The sequence below is a fragment of the Acipenser ruthenus genome, chromosome 32 (genome assembly GCF_902713425.1).
Source record: "Acipenser ruthenus chromosome 32, fAciRut3.2 maternal haplotype, whole genome shotgun sequence".
Lineage (NCBI taxonomy): Eukaryota > Metazoa > Chordata > Actinopteri > Acipenseriformes > Acipenseridae > Acipenser > Acipenser ruthenus.
Window position 1 is genome coordinate 12,299,859 of NC_081220.1, and position 25,349 is coordinate 12,325,207.

Consider the following 25,349-nt stretch of genomic DNA (forward strand, 5'->3'; position numbering starts at 1 on the left):
GCACTTCCACCAGTGTTTTCAATCAAAAAACTCTCAAGTAAAACTTACAGAAACCTAGTTGAGGTTTCAGCTCAGTCTGAGTGTCGTCTCATAAGAGTAACTAGCTTTGAATGTTGGTGTGGAGTAGTGTTTAGGGCTCTGGACTCTTGACCGGAGGGTCGTGGGTTCAATCCCAGGTGGGGGACACTGCTGCTGTACCCTTGAGCAAGGTACTTTACCTAGATTGCTCCAGTAAAAAACCCAACTGTATAAATGGGTAATTGTATGTAAAAATAATGTGATATCTTGTAACAATTGTAAGTCGCCCTGGATAAGGGCGTCTGCTAAGAAATAAATAATACTAATAATAATAATAATAATAATAATAATAATAATAATAATAATAATAATAATAATAATAATAATAATGTTGTTTTAATTCACTTTTTATTGTTTTATTGTGTTATATCATTGCGTGACTGTTGCTCCAATATTGAGTTCATTTTTCTCTAAATCTGGCTTTGAGCTGCTTTGAGCTCGTCTGGAGAATCCTAACAGCTGGGACTGAACAGCCTTCCTGATTTCACTCAAATCATGTGACAGTGTGACCTTTCAGCTTTTCTAGGTTAATTTAGGAATGTTTCAAATACAGCCCTATAGATTGTAGGTCATAAGACCGACCCTGGATTTTAAACTAGAACACGTGCAGTGATTCGGTACCAGGAGGCAGCAGCAGCAGCCTTGTCTTTGAGAGATCTCTAGAACACAGCCAAGGACGAAATACCTTCAACAATGAAAAGGAGGGGCGGTGTTGCTAGTGCTAATGGAATGAGAAGGGAGGGGCGGTGTTGCTAGTGCTAATAGATCTATCACCACCAGAATTCTTCGCAAGCTGGCAACTTCAAAGAAAGGTTTTACTTTTTGTTTCCAGTTATTACAGCTCTGTGAATAACTGGCAAGCATCGGTTACTTGCGAAAGGCAGAGTATGTGGAAATTCCTGCCTTTTCAGTTCATTTAACTTAAAACAAAACTGCTCCAACAGAGAGCAGAGAGAGGCTGTTCAGAGACTATAGCCTCTCTTTCTCTGCTCCACCAGCACAGAGCAGAGGGAGGCTGTTCAGAAACTATAGCCTCTCTTTCTCTTTTTCTGCTCCACCAGCACAGAGCAGAGGGAGGCTGTTCAGAGACTATAGCCTCTCTCTCTCTTTCTCTGCTCCACCAGCACACAGCAGAGGGAGGCTGTTCAGAGAGTATAAGAGCCTCCCTTTCTCTTTCTCTGCTCCACCAGCACACAGCAGAGGGAGGCTGTTCAGAGAGTATAAGAGCCTCCCTTTCTCTTTCTCTGCTCCACTAGCACACAGCAGAGGGAGGCTGTTCAGAGAGTATAAGAGCCTCCCTTTCTCTTTCTCTGCTCCACTAGCACACAGCAGAGGGAGGCTGTTCAGAGAGTATAAGAGCCTCCCTTTCTCTTTCTCTGCTACACCAGCACAGAGCAGAGGGAGGCTGTTCAGAGAGTATAAGAGCCTCCCTTTCTCTTTCTCTGCTACACCAGCACAGAGCAGAGGGAGGCTGTTCAGAGAGTATAAGAGCCTCCCTTTCTCTTTCTCTGCTCCACCAGCACACAGCAGAGGGAGGCTGTTCAGAGAGTATAAGAGCCTCCCTTTCTCTTTCTCTGCTCCACTAGCACACAGCAGAGGGAGGCCTGCTCTTTCTTGCTGTGGTTTGACTCGAGCAGGGCTGAAGGATTCCTGAACAGGCTTCGACAGTCCTCTACAGTCTTCCTTGCCTCTCACTGTTTTGTCTCTTGTGCTGCCAGGATAGGTTGAATAGACTCCCCTTATGGCCACCACAAAACTTCAATCACTAAAACCACAAGCTTGTTGCTCCCAAGCACTTAACGCATGTTTGTCTCCCTGCCTTACTGCTGTGAAACAGTGTGTGCTAATATTGGGTCAGATGATTAAATGAAAGAACTGGACTGTGAATGAAGACAGGCTGACACAGACTCTAGCAATCAGCCATCAATTCAACTCAATAGGTGCAAGTACTAGATAAACAGAGAAAATTAAAGAGCTTTAAAAACCATTTGAATTACTTTACATATGTTAAATCTGGCTTAAGCTGGTTTTGAGCTTGTCTGGAGAATCCTAAGTGCCAGGACTGAACAGCCTTCCTCATTCAAATCAAGTGACAATGTAACATTTCAACTCTGCCAGCCCACTAATGACATTTGAAGCAACTTAATTAAATTTGCAGACAGCCCCTTGACGGGCAGCCATGCCACTGCGCTTGAGGTAAGTTGACTTATAGGAGTTACATGGTACCATCAATACTATTACTGGGAGTGGCTTGATAACTCATTAAACTTCAATAGTGGTCCACACATTTGAATAATAAAAAACAAAAGTGTCTTCATTATAGTAATCTCCTGTATCATTTTCTTGGTCAATAAAAAATAAAAAAACACACACAGATGATTTTGCTTTCAATTTGCTCAAACTACAAAAAAAACCCCACAAAAAATAAAAATAAATAAATAATATGGGTTTTGCTCTTGTGGTTTATGCACAGAACCCCTCGATGGACTTATGTTCTTGTAATTTCTATTATTATAGACTATGTCATATATAGTGATATGATATGCATCACGATACATGTGATGGTCCATAATAAGATCAAATAGTAATTTAATGCTGGACCATTTTGGTAAAACTAAAATGAAATACCAACTTTAAACTATTACCATTCTGTAAAATAGCTAGGCATTGCTTTTAGAACTGTACCTCAATACGTAACGGTCACACTATTGCGATAAATCGCTTAAAGAAAGTACCCCGATTCACTGACACACACCTCACAATTCAAATGTTTCAAAGTGTTTTTCAAACTCAGTGGTGCCCCCTACCTGGCTTTCAGCTCCTTGTGCTCCTCTCGGACCTTGGCCAGCTCCAGCTGCAGACGTGCGCGCTCCTTGGCGACTGAGTCGAGGGTCTTGCGCGCGTCCGCCAGCTCCGTCTCGTAGGCCAGCTTGATGCCCGACACCTCCCTGCTGACGATGCTCTCAGACTCGGAGACGCGCAGCCTCAGCCCCGCGTTCTCGCTCTCCAGCGAGCGCACCTTGTCGATGTACACGGCCAGACGGTCGTTGAGTTCACACAGGTCCTCTTTCTCCTGCAGCCGGGTGATGCGGGCCGGGGAGAGCGGCATGCCCCCGCTGCGAGCAGTGCGCTTCTGGGAAGGAGTATCCATCCTCAAGTCGAACACTTCCACAAGAATCTCCACGAAACAGCCTTGCAAATCCTCTGTGTGCTTCCTGCAGTGCTCTGAAGCTTCTCTGAGTAGCAGTGACTCTCGCTCTCGCTCGCTCTGCAGAAATGCTTCTTACTCGGAGTTCCCAGCCAATATATTTCTGGAAAGGAGCAAGAGAGAGAGGGGGAGGGAGGGAGGGAGGGAGGGAGGAGTCTGCTTAACTCTTGCCTAGCTGCAAGCTGTCGTAATAAACTACCTTTCCAGTCTTGGAGAACACAGCACTGGTTGTGTAATGGCCCGCAGCTGTGGTCATATGTTTGAGAAAGGTGTGGCAATCAGATAATGAGGTTCTTTTTTAACTTGGTGGGATTCTAGGAAAAAAGAAAACTAGAATGGAATTGTATGTTTTCTTAGGGCTCTCAAAGCTTTTTTTCCCATTCTGAAAAACAATTTGCTTGAGGTTTTATCTTTGATCTGGCACTTTGCAACATATTTCCTTACTGACTTATAGCAAATGGCTCTAAATACAGAACTGCTACTCTCAATAGCTTGTGCTTAAGAACACCCTTAGCAAGTTTCATCACTACTGACTGAGCGGTTCTCTAGACAATAGATGCTATTTTGTTTTATAATATGCAGATGTTTTAAAGCTCCTTATATTTGATTTTTTTTTTTTTTAAAGATGTTTGCTATCATTGAGGATGGTTCTTACTGCACTCAAAGCCTGAGATCTTTTACCAAGTTTGTCATCACAGTGCTGGACGAGGAGTTCAGAAGCTGCTCTTCAGTTCTAGCTCCCTCTCAGATGAATGCAGGCTCGATCAGCCAGTGACTCTGTATTAGTAAGCGCCAACAGCATGAAAGTTGCAGGAACACTTTTTAAAGATTAAAATAAAAGAGAACAAAAGTCCCAATACTGGTTATTAATGTTGGGCAGAGTATATAACAAAAAGGATTGCTTTAGAATCCAAGTGTACGTTCAAATCTGCAGTATGTGAAGAGTGTCGCACAGTGTCCGGTGAGTCACAGAGTAAATGTGCTCTATAGTGCGTGCTTACTCTTATCTGAGGCGTGTTCTTCACAATGCAAACACCCGCACAGAACTGGTACAACTGCTTCAAGTGATTGTACCCTTCAAATCTACCCTGCTGTGCACTTATAACTTATAGAACAAAGAGAAATCTGTGTTATTAAAATTTCCATTTGATCTTCTGCCATTTCTCATCATAAAATCCACAAGGAAGAGCTACAGTCTAGCAATGCCAGAGAGGCAGATTACTCAATTAATGAGAGTTTAGCCATGATGATTAATAATCGATTCATCAATGCTAGCAGTTAAATTGATATTTAACACTCGTTAATCGCACTCCTCTTAGCACACTAATTCTGCAGCACCATTTTAAAATATACTCGAGCGCATGCAATGCAAGGAGTGCAGTCAACGTTTGCATAGAAAGTCACAGAACTGCATTATAGAGCAAAGCACTAAAAGTGAAGAACTTGTGAATGGGAAGTTTATTTAAAAAAAAAACTTTGACTCATCTCCTGTCAAACTGAGTTTCATTATCACAAACGTAGGCCACATCTAATCTCAAGTACCACCTGCGTGCTAAACATGCTTTCACTGCTCAAAATACACTCCCTAGCAACAAAGTTTGGACAGACTACACTTCTAGAAATTCAGGATCGCTGCAAGCCCATGAATCAAGTGTACTATCATATATATATATAAAATAGTATTTACAATTAAGGAGAATATAACCATTAATGAATGCTTTGCTTTATTTAGACAATTTTAATTTATTAATAAAAGAGAATATAGGGGCCCCCCTTTATAATGCTGTAGTCGGGAGCCACAGTTAAGTGTTGAAAAACATCAGTAAAGGACACCCTTTCAAAGGAAACTGATAAGAAAATATACAGTATAATGTTACATGTATTCAGGTGAGTAATAAACTAACTTCATTGTGATTTAGCAGTTGGTTCAAAGTATTTAACAGCAAATTGGTTGCCAAATCCAATTGCTGGGTGCCACTTCTGGAGCATGTTGTTTGCTACCATATTTAAATGTTTCTGTATAATTCTGTGTAAACAAATATAAAACTATAAAGAAGGGGCAACTATATTAATCCAGAAATAGGACGACAGGTTTCTCTGTGCTGGGTAGTTTTTTGGATAATAATAATAATAATAATAATAATAATAATAATAATAATAATAATAATAAAATACATTCCATGGCGCTTCACAAAAGAAAGGTATAGAACAGCCTGTGTCTAATATATAATCCAGCCACAAATAAACAGACCCAAACAAATACGTTTTCAAACTGGATTTAAGAGATTCAGTTGTGCTAGCATTCCTGATATGAATCTGGAGCAAGTTCCAAAGACGAGTTGCATTATAACTGAATGCCCCGGCTCCAACAGAGCTCAAACGAATGTGGGGACTGTCAGAAGATTAGCATGTTCCCATCTCAGGGAACGACCCGGGACATGTGGGTCAGCAGATCTGGAAGAGAAGAAGGTCCAAGACCATGCAAGACTTTATAGGTAACAAGAAGAACTTTGAAGAAGAAGAAGAAGAAGAAGAAGAAGAAGAAGAAGAAGAAGGAGAAGGAGAAATAAAACAAACTTGAATGAGATGGATTCATTTCAAGATTAACGAAGATTACAATGTTTCAATCGCGACTCTACTTGTCATGATACTAAAGTGATACTAACACAGTAACTTCACTTCTATTCACTTGGTTGTTGCCTCATTCTGCTGAATGATTCATATATGCAGCTGATGATAGCGAAGGAAACAGCATGTTTGTATTTTAGACATTTAGCTTCTACTGCAATCAGGTCAGATACATTACAAGTCATTCTGAATTCCTGAAATGTTTGTTTGTTTGTTTGTTTAGCAGTAACTTCAGGAGCACATTGCATGGTGCACACATCGAATTACAACTTCTATGCTTTCATCGCTCTTCAAATGGTCAGTTTGTGAAATAAACGTCCTTTCCCTGCAGCAGCTGACCCTGCTTTAGTTTAGTACGTTTACTGTTTATCGCTATGGAAATGCTTTGAAATGCCGTGTCTGCTTTTTTGGCTGAAGAGCGATCATCTCATTATCTAACTAGAGAAGCTGCTGCACAATTAAATCAACTTCAAACTCCTGAGGGGCAACACTAACCAGATCTATTGATTATATCTGGCGTAGACGAGGCTCCTAAAGATGCAACAGATGGAAATAAAACTGTTTGTGCCGACTCCAAACTTTATTTAGGTATCCTACGATTTCACTGGCGAAAGACAACACTGGTTTATTAAAAATCTTTGGTACTGTAACCTTTTCACTTTTTGTGTTTTTTTGACTATTTTGTTGGCTTTCAGCCCTTCACTATATTTTTTTTGGTCACCATCACTGTTACCGTATTTCAGTTTGACATTTTTTTTTTTATTGACGTCATAGAGCATTCATAAATACTGACACATGGCTTTAAAGGGAGAGGCAGCATTTTTGCATTGCACCGAACCCCAAAAAGGCAGCCCCCCCCCCTGTTGAATTTGCAGCTATTTTAGTGGCAGTCTGGAGCCTTGCCTGGTGTTTCTAATTTAGGACTGGAGAGAAATCCACACCAGTGTGCTGGAATTGGATCCAGTTTTTGAATCCAAGTGTACATTCAAATCTGCAGTATGTGAACAGTGTCACACAGTGTCCTAATCTGAGGTGTGTCTGGTTATGAAGCTCAGAGCTGCAGCTCCTAATCTGAGGTGTGTCTGGTTATGAAGCTCAGAGCTGCAGCTCCTAATCTGAGGTGTGTCTGGTTATGAAGCTCAGAGCTGCCGCTCCTAATCTGAGGTGTGTCTGGTTATGAAGCTCAGAGCTGCAGCTCCTAATCTGAGGTGTGTCTGGTTATGAAGCTCAGAGCTGCAGCTCCTTATCTGAGGTGTGTCTGGTTATGAAGCTCAGAGCTGCAGCTCCTAGTCTGAGATGTGTCTGGTTATGAAGCTCAGGGCTGCAGCTCCTAATCTGAGGTGTGTCTGGTTATGAAGCTCAGAGCTGCAGCTCCTAGTCTGAGGTGTGTCTGGTTATGAAGCTCAGGGCTGCAGCTCCTAATCTGAGGTTTGGCTCTGGTTACACAGTGGGGCAGGGTTGTATTACGATAAAAAAACAGACACAACATAACCGCCAGCTATGTTGCTACAGCCAAATCACTCATCACCTATGAGAGACAGCCAGCTGCCCTTCTCAAAATACACAAAGCTCAGACAATCATATTTCAGTCTCTTACCGAACTGTACAGCTCGGGCCTAAAGTGTTGCATCACCCTATAGAATGTATACATTTTGTGGGCTCCCGTGTGGCGCATCCAGTAAAGGTGCTCCGTTTGGAGTGCAGGATGCGCTCTATAGCCTGGACGTCGCCGGTTCGAGTCCAGGCTGTTCCCTTGCCGACCGAGGACGGGAGCTCCCAGGGGGTGGCGCTCAATTGGCTGAGCGTCGCCCGGGGGGAGGGAGGGTTAGGTCGGCCAGGGCGTCCTCGGCTCACCGCGCACCAGCGACCCCTGTAGTCTGGCCGGGCACCTGCGGGCTTGACTGTAAGCTGTCCGAGAGCTGCGTTGTCCTCCGACGCTGTAGCTCTTGGGTGGCTGCATGGTGAGTCCGCAGTATGAAAGAAAGTGGTCGGCTGACGGCACACGCTTCGGAGGACAGCGTGTGTTTGTCCTCGCCCTCCTGAGTCACCTCAGGGGTGGTAGCGGTGAGCTGAGCCTAAAAATAATTGGTCATTCCAAATCGGGAGAAAATAATAAAAATAATTGGCATCGTCTGCAGCACTTTCACATTTATCTAGAGAACTGCTTGTGATGGAGGCTGTCTGTCACAAAACACACACATTAATGGCAATTTATTTAAAGCTGTCAGTGAAGAGTCATCGAACGCTCCTTGCAGATACTTCAATGCTACACTTCCAGTCAACTTCCAAGAATCGCATGAAGGGATTAACACTGAAAACACGTTGGTCACAGGAGAAGCAGCGATCGGCACTCATATGAGAGCCAATGCGTCTAGCTTTCCTTTTAAAAAGAAACGGCAAACATTTTGAATGTTTTCGGTTTCTTCTGTAGATTTTAATTTTTAGTCGCTCACGCAGTGTCACGGTCTGAAAAAACTCAACATTCCAGTTATATTGTTTACAAATGCTATGAAAAAAACACCATCCTATCAGGATTCGTAATCATGCTCTCCATCAGGGCAGATCTGTTGTTGCTTTCACACTGAGAGAGGAATGTCGGTTTAATTTAATGATGCTGGCTGACGGCCTGAACAGGCCCACACATGAAAAAAAATAAATAAATAATATTGGATAAAAAGACTCATTAAACTCCAGGATCCTGTGCCTGAGACTCCTAAAAAGCAGGCTTTAGGCCGATTGTCTTTGAAGACTTCCAAGTGTAGAAGCCAAGACAGGTCTATATTTCTACAGGACGGGCCTATGGAGCACAAGTGGCAATACTCACATTCCTGTGCTGGGTGTGGAGACCGGATTGCTGGTTAGCTCACATCTTGTTTCTCGTGCCTGAGGTGTGAGAGGAGTGGAATTCTACCTGTGCTCCTTTCAACTGCTTCACATTTCTAGAGAACCGCTTGGGCAACAGTGAATAAAGTTGCTTGGGTCGACCTTCAGCACACATTATAGCGTATCCAGGGGCTCTTCTGTGCCGGATCGCAGCGGATTCCAGATCCAGAACCTTTCTGTCTGACATGCGAGAATTAAAACACTTTTCAAATGATGAATCGTATGAAAAAAATGATAGAAAAACTTTTTTTTTGGAAGCCACATCTATTTACAGGTTTTTACAAAGGAGGATACGACAACATGCCCCACATGTTGACCTGTTCCTATCCGGTTTTAACTAACATTAGCATAACAGAGGCAGAAGTGTTAAAGGGACTAGGAGCTCTTAAAATAAACAAATCCCCTGGGCCGGATGAGATCCTCCCAATAGTACTCAACGAAATGAAAGAAGTTATTTACAAACCGCTAACCAAGATCATGCAACAGTCCCTTGACACAGGGGCTGTACTGACAGACTGGAAAATTGCAAACGTAATACCTAGCCACAAAAAGGGAGACAAAACCGAACCAGGTAACTACAGACCAATAAGCCTGACTTCTATTATATGTATGTAAACTTATGGAAACTATAATAATATCCAAAATGGAAAAATACCTATATGGTAACAGTATCCTGGGAGACAGTCAGCATGGTTTTAGGAAAGGGAGATCGTGTCTAACTAACCTGTTTGATTCTTTTGAGGATGCAACATCGACAATGGATAATTGCAAAGCATACAACATGGTTTATTTAGATTTCCAGAAAGCTTTTGACAAAGTCCCGCATAAAAGATGAATTCTCAAACTGAACGCAGTAGGGATTCAAGGAAATGCATGCACATGGAGTAGGGAGTGGTTAACATGTAGAAAACAAAAAGTACTGATCAGAGGAGAAACCTCAAAATGGAGCGAGGTAACCAGTGGTGTACCACAGGGATCAGTATTAGGTCCTCTGCTATTCCTAATCTACATTAATGATTTAGATTCTGGTATAGTAAGCAAACTTGTTAAATTTGCAGATGACACAAAAATAGGTGGAGTGGCAAACACTGTTGCAGCAGCAAAGGTCATTCAAAATGATCTAGACAGCATTCAGAACTGGGCAGACACATGGCAAATGAAATTTAATAGAGAAAAGTGTAAGGTACTGCACGCAGGCAATAAAAATGTGCATTATTTATATCATAGAGATACTGAAATTGAAAAACGAATCTATGAAAAAGACCTAGGAATTTATGTTGACTCGAAAATGTCTTCATCTAGACAATGTGGGGAAGCTATAAAAAAAGGCCAACAAGATGCTGAGATATATTGTGAAAAGTATTGAATTTAAATCAAGGGAAGTAATGTTAAAACTTTACAATGCATTAGTAATACCTCACCTAGAATATTGTGTTCAGTTCTGGTCACCTCGTTACAAAAAGGATATTGCTGCTCTAGAAAAAGTGCAAAGAAGAGCAACCAGAATTATCCCGGGTTTAAAAGGCATGTCGTATGCAGACAGGCTAAAAGAATTGAATCTATTCAGTCTTGAACAAAGAGACTATGCAGTGATCCGATTCAAGCATTCAAAATTCTAAAAGGTATAGACAATGTCGACCCAGGGGACTTTTTCGACCTGAAAAAAGAAACAAGGACCAGGGGTCACAAATGGAGATTAGATAAAGGGGCATTCAGAACAGAAAATAGGAGGCACTTTTTTTACACAGAGAATTGTGACGGTCTGGAACCAACTGCCTGGTAATGTTGTTGAAGCTGACACCCTGGGATCCTTCAAGAACCTGCTTGATAAGATTCTGGGATCAATAAGCTGCTAACAACCAAACGAGCAAGATGGATATGTTCTTATGAGTCAGAAAATGACTAGTTTAAGGAAGCCACATCTATGAGTCAGAAAATGACACCCCAAACAGCAAAACGTCAAAAAGCTATTGTTCTTGAACAACAGCGGCCATGTTTTTAACAACAGTGGCCATGTTTTTAACAACAGCGGCCAGGTTTCCATGGAAACAGAAAAGCCAGTCTCACGCTATTTCGGTAGTGCCTCTTGGGTTTCCATGTAGTTTCCTTTTAGCCAGAGAAATTCTCCTTCCAAGTGCAAATGCCCTAATTAATATTAAAACACTGCAGGCTATATTTAATGTTTCTGTCTGAGTTCCACAACTACTGATATCACACAGCTTTTTTAAACTGGGTTTCCACTACATTTCTGTGTTGAAGAACTGCAGGTGCAGCCTGCCTCATCTGGCCTCCAACAAAATGTAATACAAAAAGCACAGGAAAGAAAACGTTACACAAATACAAAGACACCTCAAGGAAGAGCTGTGCACTGTCCTTTATTATTATTATTATTATTATTTATTTCTTAGCAGACGCCCTTATCCAGGGCGACTTATAGTCGTAAACAAAAATACATTTCAAGAATCACAGTTCAAGTATTAATACAATTAAGAGCAAGATAAAATACAATCACTTCGGTTCTAGCAAGTGCACATTTTTTGACTGCACATGTATTTATTATGCACCTCTGTGACAGGGTGCCGTCAGGGCCCTAGTTGTTAGCGGATGGAAGAGAGACTCAGAAGAGAAACAGAAGCTGCAGTTTAAGTGCTATCGCGCAAAACACAAAAACTAACAAACAACAAATAAACAGGCACAAGGGCCAAAACAAAAGGGTTAAACAAAACGTAACAGACAGACTTCACCGTCACTTCGGGCATGTAGCCTCTACAGTCTCACATCACACCACACCACACCTATCTCCAACACTACCCTTCAGCGACATTAACTCTACTAACACCCGTGCACACCCTTTAGATACACCTGTGACTGGAGCCTAATAAATCATCATTCATTCAGTTCACAGCTCAGCCACATTCCCATGTGAAATTAACCCCCTCCCTGCCGACCCAGTACCCTTCGTTCTGCATGTTTTGCAGCAAGCTGATGTTCTGCTAAAACAAATCTTGCTCAGTGAATTAGGGTTAAGAGATTTTACTCTATAGGTGGCAGCTCAAGCCCGCAACAATAATACAGGAGCACTAATTCCCAGCCATGATAATTTAATCCATTTCAGGATACAAACATGACTTTTTTTGTCATTGGTAGCTCCCTATGATAGATGTTACTTCAGACTATTACTATTATTATTATTATTATTTGTTTATTTAGCAGACGCCTTTATCCAAGGCGACTTACAGAGACTAGGGTGTGTGAACTATGCATCAGCTGCAGAGTAACTTATAACTACGTCTCACCCGAAAGACGGAGCACAAGAAGGTTAAGTGACTTGCTCAGGGTCACACAATGAGTCAGTGGCTGAGGTGGGATTTGAACTGGGGACCTCCTGGTTACAAGACCTTTTCTTTAACCACTGGACCACACAGCCTCCTAGTGTACAATGTATTGCATCTTATTGGTAAGGGACAGAAAAGTCTAAGCTTAAAGCAATCGGCTATCGTCCGATCACCAAACACGAAGATAACAAAAGTGTAAACGGATTGAAAAAATATCTGTGCTTTGCAAAGGGGGAAGAGGAAAATTATTGAATTCTGACGATATATATTTAAATGAATACGAAATGCCTTTCAGTCTATAGCAGACAGTGATTACATCAGCTAAGTGTAACAGGTAACCCTCAAGCTTCTGAATAACACTACACCCCACCCTTAGGCCATCATCTCTGAACAATGGCTCTGTTATGATTTTATTACCCTACTTTCTGTTAGCACAGCTGTAAAACGCACCAAACACACCCTACCTTCAAGCTTGTAAAAATCCTGTATAAACATCTACTGTAACTCCATTTGTGTTTTTTCTAGACTCTTCCTCTATATACATTGAATAAAATATCTAGAGCTGATAATCACCCTGAATCCTGACTCTCTTTGAATAGTGGAGAATAAATCCACTACAGGCGCCTGCGACACGTGTTTGGTGGCTGGCGGCCATCTTGACGATTTTGCCACTTTACCACACCTGGTGTCAGGGTGGGATTGTGCCCCTAGTGAACAAAAAGGGAACTACATTGCCTGTAAGAGACATCATAAAATGGAGCAAGTGATTCAAATGCTGGCTGAGGACCAACAACGACTGCAGATTCCAACTAAACTTAAAGATTAACTTCAAAACAAGCAAAATGGCACCCAAGCTTCAGCTATCGCAGTGCAGTGTCAATCCTTCCACTCCACTCCACTCCACTCTTTTCTGCTGCCTTCCATTGAGTTAGAGGTTATTTGATTCAACCACCACCTGGCCACATTCCACACTTTTGCCATCACTCAATTAATGAAACAATCAAACAATAAATTAGCTGGCTGTGCAAACCGTGGCCATCTTGGTTCCAGACTGTCCCTTTACCAAGATGGCCGCCCGGCATTAACCCTTCACCCCCCAGGTGCACCGCCTATCACAGAGCTCCACTGTTTATTTATTGCAAAGGACTGCTTTTTTTATTTGTAGTAGCTTCAGCATTTTTTTTATAACATTGCTTATAAATCAATTAAACTATACAGTATTATAATTTTGAGTCAAATGGCAATAATTCAAAAGGCTGAATGGTGTCACAAAAAATAAAACGCTGAATGAAGGGGTGTCTAAACCCCTCGTACCGTATGCTTGTTTGTTCCTATTTGGTCAAAGACGCTTGCAGGGCTACTTCCAACAGATTTCAGATAATAAACGGGCGGTGCATTAGGACTGGAAACAAACACGCCGTCCTTCCTCAACGATGAGATCCGGCACCTTTGTGTTTACAAATGAACAAATACAAACAGTATCACAATCTGGGGGAGTGTGGAGGCTGGCTGGCTGGCTGGCTGGATCTTCAAAGCAATTCTAAACAGGACCACATATTTCTGCAGACAGAAATGCACAATACAAGCTCTCAAGCACAGTTTGGATTGTATTACCTTGGTGCACAGATTTGAATTAACTTTACAACACAAACATCACAGAGCTTGGGGAAAGTGATTGCAGCTCACAAAATACTTCCTGCTGTGCATCATGGGATCTGTAGTCCCAAAACAGCACTTAAATACAGAACAGAGGTGCTAACCTGGATGCAAGTTAATACATTTCCCAATATCCTTTACACTAATTCACACAAACAGGAAATTTGTGTTAAGTGAATTGGTATTGTAGAAGTAATTTTCAATAAGCGACTGCAAAATGAGTACTATCAGGAAATCCATCTTATCCCAGTTTGTGTTACAGAGAATTGACTGTTCACTGTAACGTGCGTTTCTTTCAAAACTGCACATTTGAGACCTATGTAGCTAAAGGAAGTGCAAAACAGGTCTGATTTCTGGAATTATTTTGTGATCAGTCACCTGCAAAACACAAGATAAGCTCTGCAACATGAGGTCGTGCACTCTGGGGATTCAGAGGAATAAGCACAGCTATGGACACTGCAGTCTCTTTGCACTGCTGGGAAAGGTAATGCTTTCTGTGATGCGGTTAGGGGGCACTTTCTCAAGCATGGTTAAAGAATGATGAGCTCTTCCATGCTGGGGAATCCCTCAGCTCTGACTGCTACACAATGAGCTGCAGAAGCAGTGGAGTGCCGGGTGTCAGAGAGGAGACTGGCACAGCGGAGTGCCGGGTATCAGAGAGGAGACCGGCACAGCGGAGTGCAGGGTATCAGAGAGGAGACTGGCACAGCGGAGTGCAGGGTATCAGAGAGGAGACTGGCACAGCGGAGTGCAGGGTATCAGAGAGGAGACTGGCACAGCGGAGTGCAGGGTATCAGAGAGGAGACCGGCACAGCGGAGTGCAGGGTATCAGAGAGGAGACTGGCACAGCGGAGTGCAGGGTATCAGAGAGGAGACCGGCACAGCGGAGTGCCGGGTGTCAGAGAGGAGACTGGCACAGCGGAGTGCAGGGTATCAGAGAGGAGACTGGCACAGCGGAGTGCATCAGAGAGGAGACTGGCACAGCGGAGTGCAGGGTATCAGAGAGGAGACTGGCACAGCGGAGTGCAGGGTATCAGAGAGGAGACTGGCACAGCGGAGTGCTGGGTATCAGAGAGGAGAATGGCACAGCGGAGTGCTGGGTATCAGAGAGGAGACTGGCACAGCGGAGTGCAGGGTATCAGAGAGGAGACTGGCACAGCGGAGTGCCGGGTATCAGAGAGGAGACTGGCACAGCGGAGTGCAGGGTATCAGAGAGGAGAATGGCACAGCGGAGTGCTGGGTATCAGAGAGGACACTGGCACAGCGGAGTGCAGGGTATCAGAGAGGAGACTGGCACAGCGGAGTGCCGGGTATCAGAGAGGAGACTGGCACAGCGGAGTGCAGGGTATCAGAGAGGAGAATGGCACAGCGGAGTGCTGGGTATCAGAGAGGACACTGGCACAGCGGAGTGCAGGGTATCAGAGAGGAGACTGGCACAGCGGAGTGCAGGGTATCAGAGAGGAGACTGGCACAGCAGAGTGCCGGGTATCAGAGAGGAGACTGGCACAGCGGAGTGCCGGGTATCAGAGAGGAGACTGGCACAGCAGAGCGCAGGGTATCAGAGAGGAGACTGGCACAGCGGAGTGCAGGGTATCAGAGAGGAGACTGGCACAGCGGAGTGCTGGGTATCAGAGAGGAGACTGGCACAGCGGAGTGCCGGGTATCAGAGAGGAGACTGGCACAGCGGAGTGCCGGGTATCAGAGAGGAGACTGGCACAGCGGAGTGTCGGGTATCAGAGAGGAGACTGGCACAGTGGAGTGCCGGGTATCAGAGAGGAGACTGGGAAGCTAGTCATAGAGCTTGCTTTTCAAATGCATATATTCTTACACACCCAGTCAAGGACACATCAAAATCAGATTAGCAGTTCCTACAATACAGCCAACCTACAGCCCTGTGCTTTCTTTCTTTCCTTAACCACTGAAACCCACTGCCTTCCACGCTGCAGCCCAGTGCTTGCTTTCTCTTTCTTTCTTTTTCTTTCTTTCTTTCTTTCTCTCTCTAATTGTTCTCTTGTCTAGTAGTTTAAGTGCTGAAGCACACACATGCCATCTTTAGTCCCGTGGGGAGCTCTGGTTATGAAACGACTCACATGCCAGCACTGCCTGCCCAAAGAGGAGGGCTGGGCTGGGCTGCTAATTTGATGACTAACTCTTCCCAGCAAGCTGAATGCCAAAGCAAAGCACACACAAGGAACTGGCTGCTTTCAGCTACTTCTCCTTTTAGGTAAAATCTGTTAAAGCTTAAAGTTGCACTGATTCATTTTTTTCCTACCCCAATTTTGAATGTCCAATTACCCTCCCTCACTGCAGCAACTCCCCCCAAGAGAGCTGAATGTCGGGGGGGGGTCCTCTGATCCCCAAGCCAGTCGCTTCTTCACTGCCAGGAGCTCCACAGCGGTTGTGAGCTACCGCCCCCTGGAGGGTCAGTGAGGAGAAACAGTCCCAGTTTGCCTCCCTAACCCAGTGCTAGAGCCAATACTCCTTGTAGAATCCCCAGTGAAGAATTTGACACAGCCAGAAACCTGCGCTCCAGACTATGACTCCCCCTGCACACCACGCGGCCATGCCTTTACCAGGGGAGACCCTCTGGGACCCCTGTGCTCCCCTGACTGTGTGACTCCCCCCTGCACACCACGCGGCTGTGCCTTTACCAGGGGAGACCATCTGGGACCCCTGTGCTCCTCGGACTGTGTGACTCCCCCTGCACACCATGCGGCCGTGCCTTTACCAGGGGAGACCCTCGGGGATCCCTGTGCTCCTGACTGTGTGACTCCCCATGCACACCACACGGCTGTGCCTTTACCAGCGGAGATCCTCTGGGACCCCTGTGCTCCCCTGACTGTGTGACTCCCCCTGCACACCATGCGGCCGTGCCTTTACCAGGGGAGACCCTCGGGGACCCCTGTGCTCCTGACTGTGTGTCTCCCCCTGCACACCATGCGGCCGTGCCTTTACCAGGGGAGACCCTCGGGGACCCCTGTGCTCCTCGGACTGTGTGACTCCCCCTGCACACCATGCGGCCGTGCCTTTACCAGGGGAGACCCTCTGGGACCCCTGTGCTCCCCTGACTGTGTGTCTCCCCCTGCACACCACACGGCCGTGCCTTTACCAGGGGAGACCCTCTGGGACCCCTGTGCTCCCCTGACTGTGTGTCTCCCCCTGCACACCATGCGGCCGTGCCTTTACCAGGGGAGACCCTCGGGGACCCCTGTGCTCCTGACTGTGTGACTCCCCCTGCACACCACACGGCCGTGCCTTTACCAGGGGAGACCCTCTGGGACCCCTGTGCTCCTGACTGTGTGACTCCCCCCTGCACACCACGCGGCCGTGCCTTTACCAGGGGAGACCTCTAGGACTGTGGTGTATTTTGTGGCTCCACAGATTTGATCCAACTCTTTTGGTGGCAGTATCAAACTGTAAGGAGATTCATACTGAGGCAGAATGAAGTTGGTGCAGCAGCGGTTAGATCAACAATCATGTTCTGCCTTTAGCTTCAGTACCAGTTTTCGCTGCTCTCCTGATTATAAGAATGAAGAAAGCCAGTTGCTAGGTGTGGTTGTGATTACCATGGTTACTGCATGAACACGCAGTGAGTAGCAGATGGAGGAGGGGGAAGTTTTAAAGCTTGAATATCCTCTGTAATATTCTTGAAATGCATAGCACAAATGACCATGTTCATATTCATTGATGCAAAGAAAGCCAATGCATAGAGGAGTTCTGAAATCAGTACCACCCACTGTACTCTTTAACTTTCCTGTCTTTAATGATGATGTTCCTTTGCTCAACAGAGATTTCTTTACTATAATATGGTACGAATTATATTGCTCAATAATTCAAACATGTAAGAATATTCATTCAAATGTTTTAAAGAATATGTGAACATGAAAACCGATGTTCATGCCAGCAATACTTGATGAACCTGTATCTAGAGAGCTGCTTCTCTGCGTGGGATGAAACTTGTGGAGGGCATTTTTAGCACAGGGCATGTGGATTCTTTGTTCTGCACGTCATGGTGATTTTCTGCTTCATGTTACTCAGAGCTCTAATTTAGTTACAGCGGGACAGCTTGGCGTACACAGCACTGGAATTCTGAAAGGACTTCCTGTGTTACTCACTCCTGTCTAAACTGTTAAAGCAGGCCACACCTAGCAACCAGCAGTGTCAACGCAGCACCCTCACAGTGATGACTACCCATCTGACCATTTTAGCCAATGGGTGTGTTCACGGAGATCATTCTTAGAAGATCATTGGCTAAACTGGTCTGATTCTGCACAGAATGATCTCCTTGAACACACCCAGTGAGTCAGAGGCTGAGCTGTGATTTATAACTGGGAACCTCCTGGTAATTTCTCTAACCACTGGACCACCAACCTTCCTAAACTTACATGTCTTTAAGAAGCGTAACTAAGTATCTATATGTCAATTTAGAGTTTGTCAACAGCTTGTTTATTTATAATGAAACCTGCTAAGGTTTAATCCCTCGCGTTATTGAGAGCAATCTGCGGTGCATGGAGGCAAGAGCGCTTATTTAGATCCTTTAGCTAGATCTCTACCGCCACCCTGTGGTCATACAGAGTACGGCACTTTAATTGTAATATAGTGTACTTAGCATGGATATCTGATGAGTTTTCAAAATAAAGACTGTTTGCTTTGGGTTTAAACCTTTAAGATACAAATATATGGCAACACGTTTACAAATCAAACGAATTGTTATTTAAACAATCATTCTGAATCCGAATGAACTAAATGGAAAGTACGATGATTCCCCGTATATTGTATCTGAACCACTCGTCCCAGAGCAGGACCGGCTGCGTCATGATTCACATTTCTAGAAGGAAAGCGACGTTCATTTTTTAAGGGATTTTATTTTTTTATTTTTTATGCGACAACAAATGTACAATGTTTGGCGACAGAGTTCTGTCTCGTGTTCTGAGGGGGGCGCTCACACAATAACATAAAAAGATAAATACAAATAATAATAAAAAAAAAAACAAACGCGGCCTAATATGAATTTTTGCGAGGGCCACCACTGCTATCTAACTTTGAGGTTTAATTTAACTTTAAGAGACTAAAACAGCATCGGTATCACAACAAACACAACACCATGTTTATGTTCTTCGTGTATTCACAGGTTTAATGACATGTTTGCTGGTTTCCCACACAGGCGAAGATTACGAGACCCTTATGAAAATGGAGGGTTTGTTTTTGGTCGCCACTTCGTTCTGGAAATAGACGTGCTATTCGTTTTATAACCTGATAAACGCAGCGCCGGTCCTTAAAGCAGGAGATAACGGTGTATTTATTTACCTGAAGTGGATATTTTGGTTGTCACCGAGCTCTGAAGACGAGGACAGTGCGTGTTGTCTGGGGAGGTGTTCCCATTTTCAGGGGGAGGGACAAAAGCTAATTAACCCGCCGTTTAACATCACCTGAGTAAGAAGCGCTCCTCGAAACCGCACTCCTCCGCTGATCACAGAGCCGAGCCAGCGCTTTATTTAATCCCAAAGTTACACACCAAAAAGTACAATCAATCATGTGTCCTTTAAAGTTACAGTATGCACTTTTAATACAAAAATAGTCCCGTGGAGTCTGCTGACTATCTTCAGGGCAGAAGCCATCCATGAAAACTCCCACAGGCGCTTAAGCAACGTGGAATAGTGCGTAAATAAAAAATTATGATTTCAACGGATGCCTCATAGCTGGCTACGACCTTGATCGTATATGAAAAATAAACATATCTGGGCTATGTAAATGGTACGGTAATTTTCCCCGTATTTATTGTACTATATGGAGGAATTGCAGTTGGAAGTCGCAAACCTGTGATTCTGACCCAGCAAGCACGTTGGCCATTTATTATTATTATTTGTTTATTTAGCAGACGCCTTTATCCAAGGCGACTTGCAGAGACTAGGGTGTGTGAACTATGCATCAGCTGCAGAGTCACTTACAACTACGTCTCACCTGAAAGACGGAGCACAAGGAGGTTAAGTGACTTGCTCAGGGTCACACAATGAGTCAGTGGTTGAGGTGGGATTTGAACCGGGGACCTCCTGGTTACAAGCCCATTTCTTTAACCACTGGACCACACAGCCTCCATTTAAACCACACAATGTCCTAATTTGAGGACAGGCTACTGTGTAATGTTTTAAAGCATGCATACTGGCATCTCCCTGTTGGTTTTTCTCTATATTTTTATGATAACTTACTCTCATTCTGTTAACTGCAAAAAAAAAGTCTCATGTAATGTATCAAATGACATCAATACAGCTTGTGTGCTGATGTTTCTCAAAGAAAAAAATGATTTGGTGTCTGGTTCGGATTTAGTTGTAAATAAATGGGACACTTCTGGGAAATAATGAAATGCACATACCGTATTTAAACAGCGAGCTCTTACATTCCATGATATATAATTACCTGTTTCGTGTATTCGTATGTGTAATATTTATCATGTTCCATTGTTGCTTCTGCTTAGATTTTTTTTTGGTTTTTTGTTTATCATTTTGCTTTCTAGCAACAATTTCCTTGGAAATATGTTTGAAAAATGACAGCTGCGGTGCGTGCTGCTTTTATTTAGGTCTCCTCGAGCTGACTTTGTATTATTAGAGGGTTCAATTTACTCACTTGAAGTTGTCAAAGTTGCAACCCGCTTACCGACCCGAATGACCGATGGTCCAACGCGGTTCCCTGACAAGCCACTCGTGGGGTGCGTGGACCGGTATGGGTCGCTGAAGCGCCACGGCGAGGGGAAGCATCTCAAGCCGGTTTTCTCGCCTCTTCTGGTGGGAGGGTAAAGGCCAGTGCAGCCCCCCTCCCGCCAGGCTTGATCGGTGTAGATGGATTCCAAGTCAGGCCTCCTGGATGAAAGGCATTTGGGGGATTCATATGGATTGAAGGGGAAATCAAAGACAAAATAAAAACATAAAACAGGCGAGGCTTTTTCTATTGTATTTTAAACTAGAAAAGTAAACCTGTTTGTCTCCCTTGTTTGTAAACTGAGAGCAACCGCAAAACGGGCAGTTGCAACTCCGAGAAGAACCAATATGAAAAATACCAGGGGACGGGACCACGGGACTTCTTAATCTGGCATGTCATTGATAAAACCGCGTGTATTCGCAGTATTGTTTTGTTCTATAGTGTTATATTATATTCCCGGAATGTTTCATCAACGGTGGAGTGAGAGAAGCGGGAGGGTGTCATCACACGGAACAGCGGGCAGAGCTGCGCGCACAGCGCGATGATCTCATTGCCCAGAACAGCACGATGAAGTCATCTTTTCCGGATCCCGGATCCCGGTTCCCGGAGGACCGGGGCGCTCCCCTCCTCTGCAATCAGCGCGCACCTGGACGCGTGAGTAACCGTTAAACACCTTCCGAGCCCGGGGAGCGAGGCGTGGGTTTACACAGCAGGCCAGATCGCTCTGTCAGCAGCGCAGCGCAGCTAGTGCATACGGACAAAAAAATAGGAACACCTGCCATAGCATTGTCAATAGGGTGTAGTCCACGGACTGCCCGCGTGCTGGCGAGACTGCAAGGTGTTTATTCCACAGGTGACCATTCGTATTTTTTTTTTTTTTTAAATAATTTAGAGCGTCCAATTATTATTTTTTTAAACCCTTTTTTGAAATTGGAGGAACAACTCGCTATATCAGGGGTGCAAATCGTTTTGAAAGTTTAGCAACAGAGAACACGTTTTAACGGACAACCTACGTCCTCGGTGTCAAATCAAGCACCTCGTTTCACCCGCCGAACTGAGGCAGCAACAGCGAGTACTCCGCCCTGCAGGACCGGTCTGTCTAGTCTCTGAACAGCAGGGGTCGCTGAAGAGACAAGTAGTGAACTATCCCTCACTGACGTCCCTTATCTGTGGGAGGCCCAAACAGCGTGGCTACGGAAGCACCTGACAACCGAACACTGCAAGAGACTATGAGACCTCCTCCTATGATGAGGACTTTTGTAATAACATTTTCTGTCTTTCCTGCTTTCACCTGAAGAAGAGACCTTTGAGGTCTGAAAGGTTGTGATTAATTATTGTTTAGTTAGTCCAATAAAAGGGATTGCCTCTCCTTCTCTTTGTCCACTGTCTATCCAGCATATCAGTGAGCCGACGGTGTGGGATAAGATCAGAAGAAATTCTAGAACGAGAGGCGGCCATTCGGCCCACCTGAATGGTCAACAAACGTCTTACAGAGTTTTCTGCTGACGTTTGCTGAATTAATGGGCATCAGGGTTCATGTGGGAATGCGAAGGGTTAATCCAGCTAGCCACTTTGGCGACACTGATTGTGCGGCACAGCTTACCCCCCCCAAGGGGGAATTATATAATTGGTCCCCTGTGATTCCGTCTAGACAATGATTATGTACACCTGAACTGCCCACTACATGACATCATCTTTGACAAACCCCTCCCACAACAAAAGAGGGGTGGGGTCTTAAAGATACAGGCACCATACCGAATCATCATATTGACTGGGTTTAAAAGTAATACATACTAATATTGAATTCCTTGCCTGATTAAAATCGTATTATGTGAGTTCTCTTTTATTTATTATTCACTAAATTCAGGAGGTGCTCTTCAGTTCTAATTGTAGACATGTGTAACAGGCTAGATCAGCCAGAGTGTCTTTCTATTAGAAACACCAGCGCCACCTAGTGCGCAGCTGTGTATTGCAAGCAATACAACAGAAAACGTGTTTCCAAATGAGCTGTTCACTAGATGGCGCTGTGTTTTAGTTCTACTTTGGCTGATTGGTCTAGTTCACTTGTATTTATGGCAGGACTAAAGAGCAGCGACATCAAAAAAATGATATAAAAAATGGTGTGCTTGATTGATTGCAATAAGAGCCACTGAGAATGATGCAAACATCAGAATGATTTCTCTGCTTCTTAATGATTTATCTTGCACATATTAATACCACCCCTGTATTAAGGCCACCATCAACAGACCAGCATGGTTAAAACCAGCCATTTCAAAACAACTATCTCTCTTTCCTACTTCCACCTGAAGAAGAGACCTTGTGATTGAATCATTGTTTATTAGTCCAATAAAATTGATCAATCTCCTTCTCTTTGTCTAGAAAACTCTCTGAAACCGCAATGTAATTCTACATGCATCCAGTAGGAAGGCTTCCTTCTGCTAATTATTAGGAGCATTAGCATATCTAGGCTTCCCTGTATCAGGAGCATTCGCATGTCCAGGATTCCCTATATTAGGATGTCCAGGCTTCTAACTAACATTAACAGAGAAGCTCAGAGAACACACAGGTTATCAAACAGCTCAGAAATACAAGATTAGAAACTGTGTGTACAGTTTCCAAGCCCCCAAGATATGGCCTTCAATAACCAACCGGTTGTCATGTGAAAAAAATACAGCTATTCATCACTGCATTGTGATGATCTCATCGCTGCAGAGAACAGTGACATCATGCTTTAGCGTACAGTAGCCATGCATGCTTTGCAAGATGATACATTTGAATATAATGTCTTCACTCTGTCATGTGACATTGGATATTAGAATGGGGTGACAGCCTGTGAATAACGTCTCGCTAAGACTCTAGGGGGTTATGAGATCATCTGGGGACACCACATGATGCGCACTTCCTTCTGCTGTCCATAGGGGGCACTGTGCATCCCTAATGTATGTTAAGTAGCATTGCTTTCAACAGTAAGGAGCTTCTAATGATCTTTCATAGTATTGTGTTCCTGCCCCCTTGTATGTGTATGAGTGTTGTAATCATTCAGAGTTCTTCTTATTGCAATTATCCAAACACTGGGGTTTTAAAATCTGTCAGATTAATGAAGTTCAGGAACTGCTTTTCAGTTCTACTTTTTTTTGCCACAGACATGTGTAATGTAGGCTAGATCAGCCAACGTGTCCTTATATTAGTAGCAGATTTCTTAGCAGATGCCCTTATCCAGGGAGAATTACAATTGTTACAAGTTATCACATTATTTTTTACATACAATTACCCATTTATACAGTTGGGTTTTTACTGGAGCAATCTAGGTAAAGTACCTTGCTCAAGGATACAGCAGCAGTGTCCCCACCTGGGATTGAACCCACAACCCTCTGGTCAAGAGTCCAAAGCCCTAACCACTACTCCACACTGCTGCCCTAGTAAGAGCCAGCACCATCTAGTGCACAACTAGTGTGTTGCCAGCAAAACAAAAGGAAGCCTGATCCAAGTTACAAGCAACTTTACAGCTTCCAATGAGTTATTATGAAATTTAAGCATTTTGATTGGTTGCCATCCATTCACTCAGGCACTCTGTGAAGTTTCAAGATAGTTTGTGCGCAATATATGCAACTAGAGCAATGCTGAAATATGATTGGCCCACGAGCACCGTGCATCCTGGTCAATCCCTAACCATGTATACCAAGTTTCAGAACTCTGCGATAAGTGGTTTCCGACAAGAAGACGTTAGTAAATTGTTCAAAATTTGTCGTAAAATTCAATATGGCTGCCAAACCATGTGACCAATCGCATTCATTCAGCAGTGGACATTAGTTTCCATCGGCGTCTACAACTCTGTGAAATTTCAAGAGTTTTCGTGCAACGGTTTTCATTTTATGCAACTTTTAAGGTTTTGTTGGCGGAAAGAATAATAATAATAATAATAATAATAATAATAATAATAATAATAATAATAATAATAATAATAATAATAATAACACCGTGTAACAATTTTTTTTTTTTTTCAAAATTTCAAAATATCACTGTCCTGGTCACAAAAGCAAAGTTTGTGGGGAATAATAGCCATTTTCTATACTTTTGAGGCATAAGCAATTAGGAAATAACACTTACTACCCAGGAACAAAAATTGTGTTACATAGTGTAATAATAATAATAATAATAATAACAGTATCCATGTGTCCACATTTCCGATTCTACCACTACTACGACTAATATAATAAGAGCGTGTTTTTATTTTCGGGACGGTCCCAGCACGCAGGGGGGGCGGGTGGGCGTGGTCTCCTCAGCACAGTCGCACCCCGAGAAGCTCAGAAGCCGCCCGCGCGCAGCGAGCTTGTTCTTTGTTCGAGTCGGGACTGTGCATGTGCACGTGCAGTGCTGGCGCTGGGTGTCGGGTTACGAGAAACGGGATGGATGTGGATTGGGAAGGGGGGGGGGGGGGGGGGGGGCTGACTGCTGCGAATGAGCTGCAAACAGATTGTCTAACAAACTGCTGCCTTAAACCCGCCCCCTCCTGCAAAACGTCTTCGACAGCATCGCTCTGTATCCAGAATATCACAAAGCGACGAGGGCGGGGCGGGGCTGCTAAATGTTCAAATACATGACAGTTGAAATCACTTTTTTTTTTTTTTTTTTAAATGTTGCCACTTTCCAAACTAGCAGACGTGGAGAAAACGACCCCCCCTCATCTGCATTTCCTTCCCGGATAAGGGGGGGGGGCGAGGGAGAGTACAGGGTTCACATTCAGTAGAATGTGCTTATGTTCTGTATGGTGTGTTCTCTTCCTAACAAAGGCACAGCTTGCGTGATAAGTGCGAGCGCTTAAGTTTGAAACCCAGCTGCCCCCCCCCCCCCCCCACATGTGTTATTTC

The 25,349-nt window shown here is 44.0% G+C and overlaps 1 protein-coding gene across 1 annotated transcript in view; it reads right to left on the reverse strand.

Moving 5' to 3' along the window:
- LOC117965150 (lamin-A-like) overlaps window positions 1–19,238 on the reverse strand; it is a 52,298-nt gene extending 33,060 nt beyond the window's left edge. Inside the window, exons 1-2 of the mRNA XM_034910129.2 lie at window positions 19,096–19,238; window positions 2,886–3,389 (exon numbers count right to left, since the gene is read on the reverse strand). Of these exons, the coding sequence (XP_034766020.2) occupies window positions 2,886–3,229 (344 nt within the window). The 5' untranslated portion in view covers window positions 3,230–3,389; window positions 19,096–19,238. The remainder of the gene's footprint in view (window positions 1–2,885; window positions 3,390–19,095) is intronic.
- Between the last annotated feature and the right edge of the window lie 6,111 nt (window positions 19,239–25,349).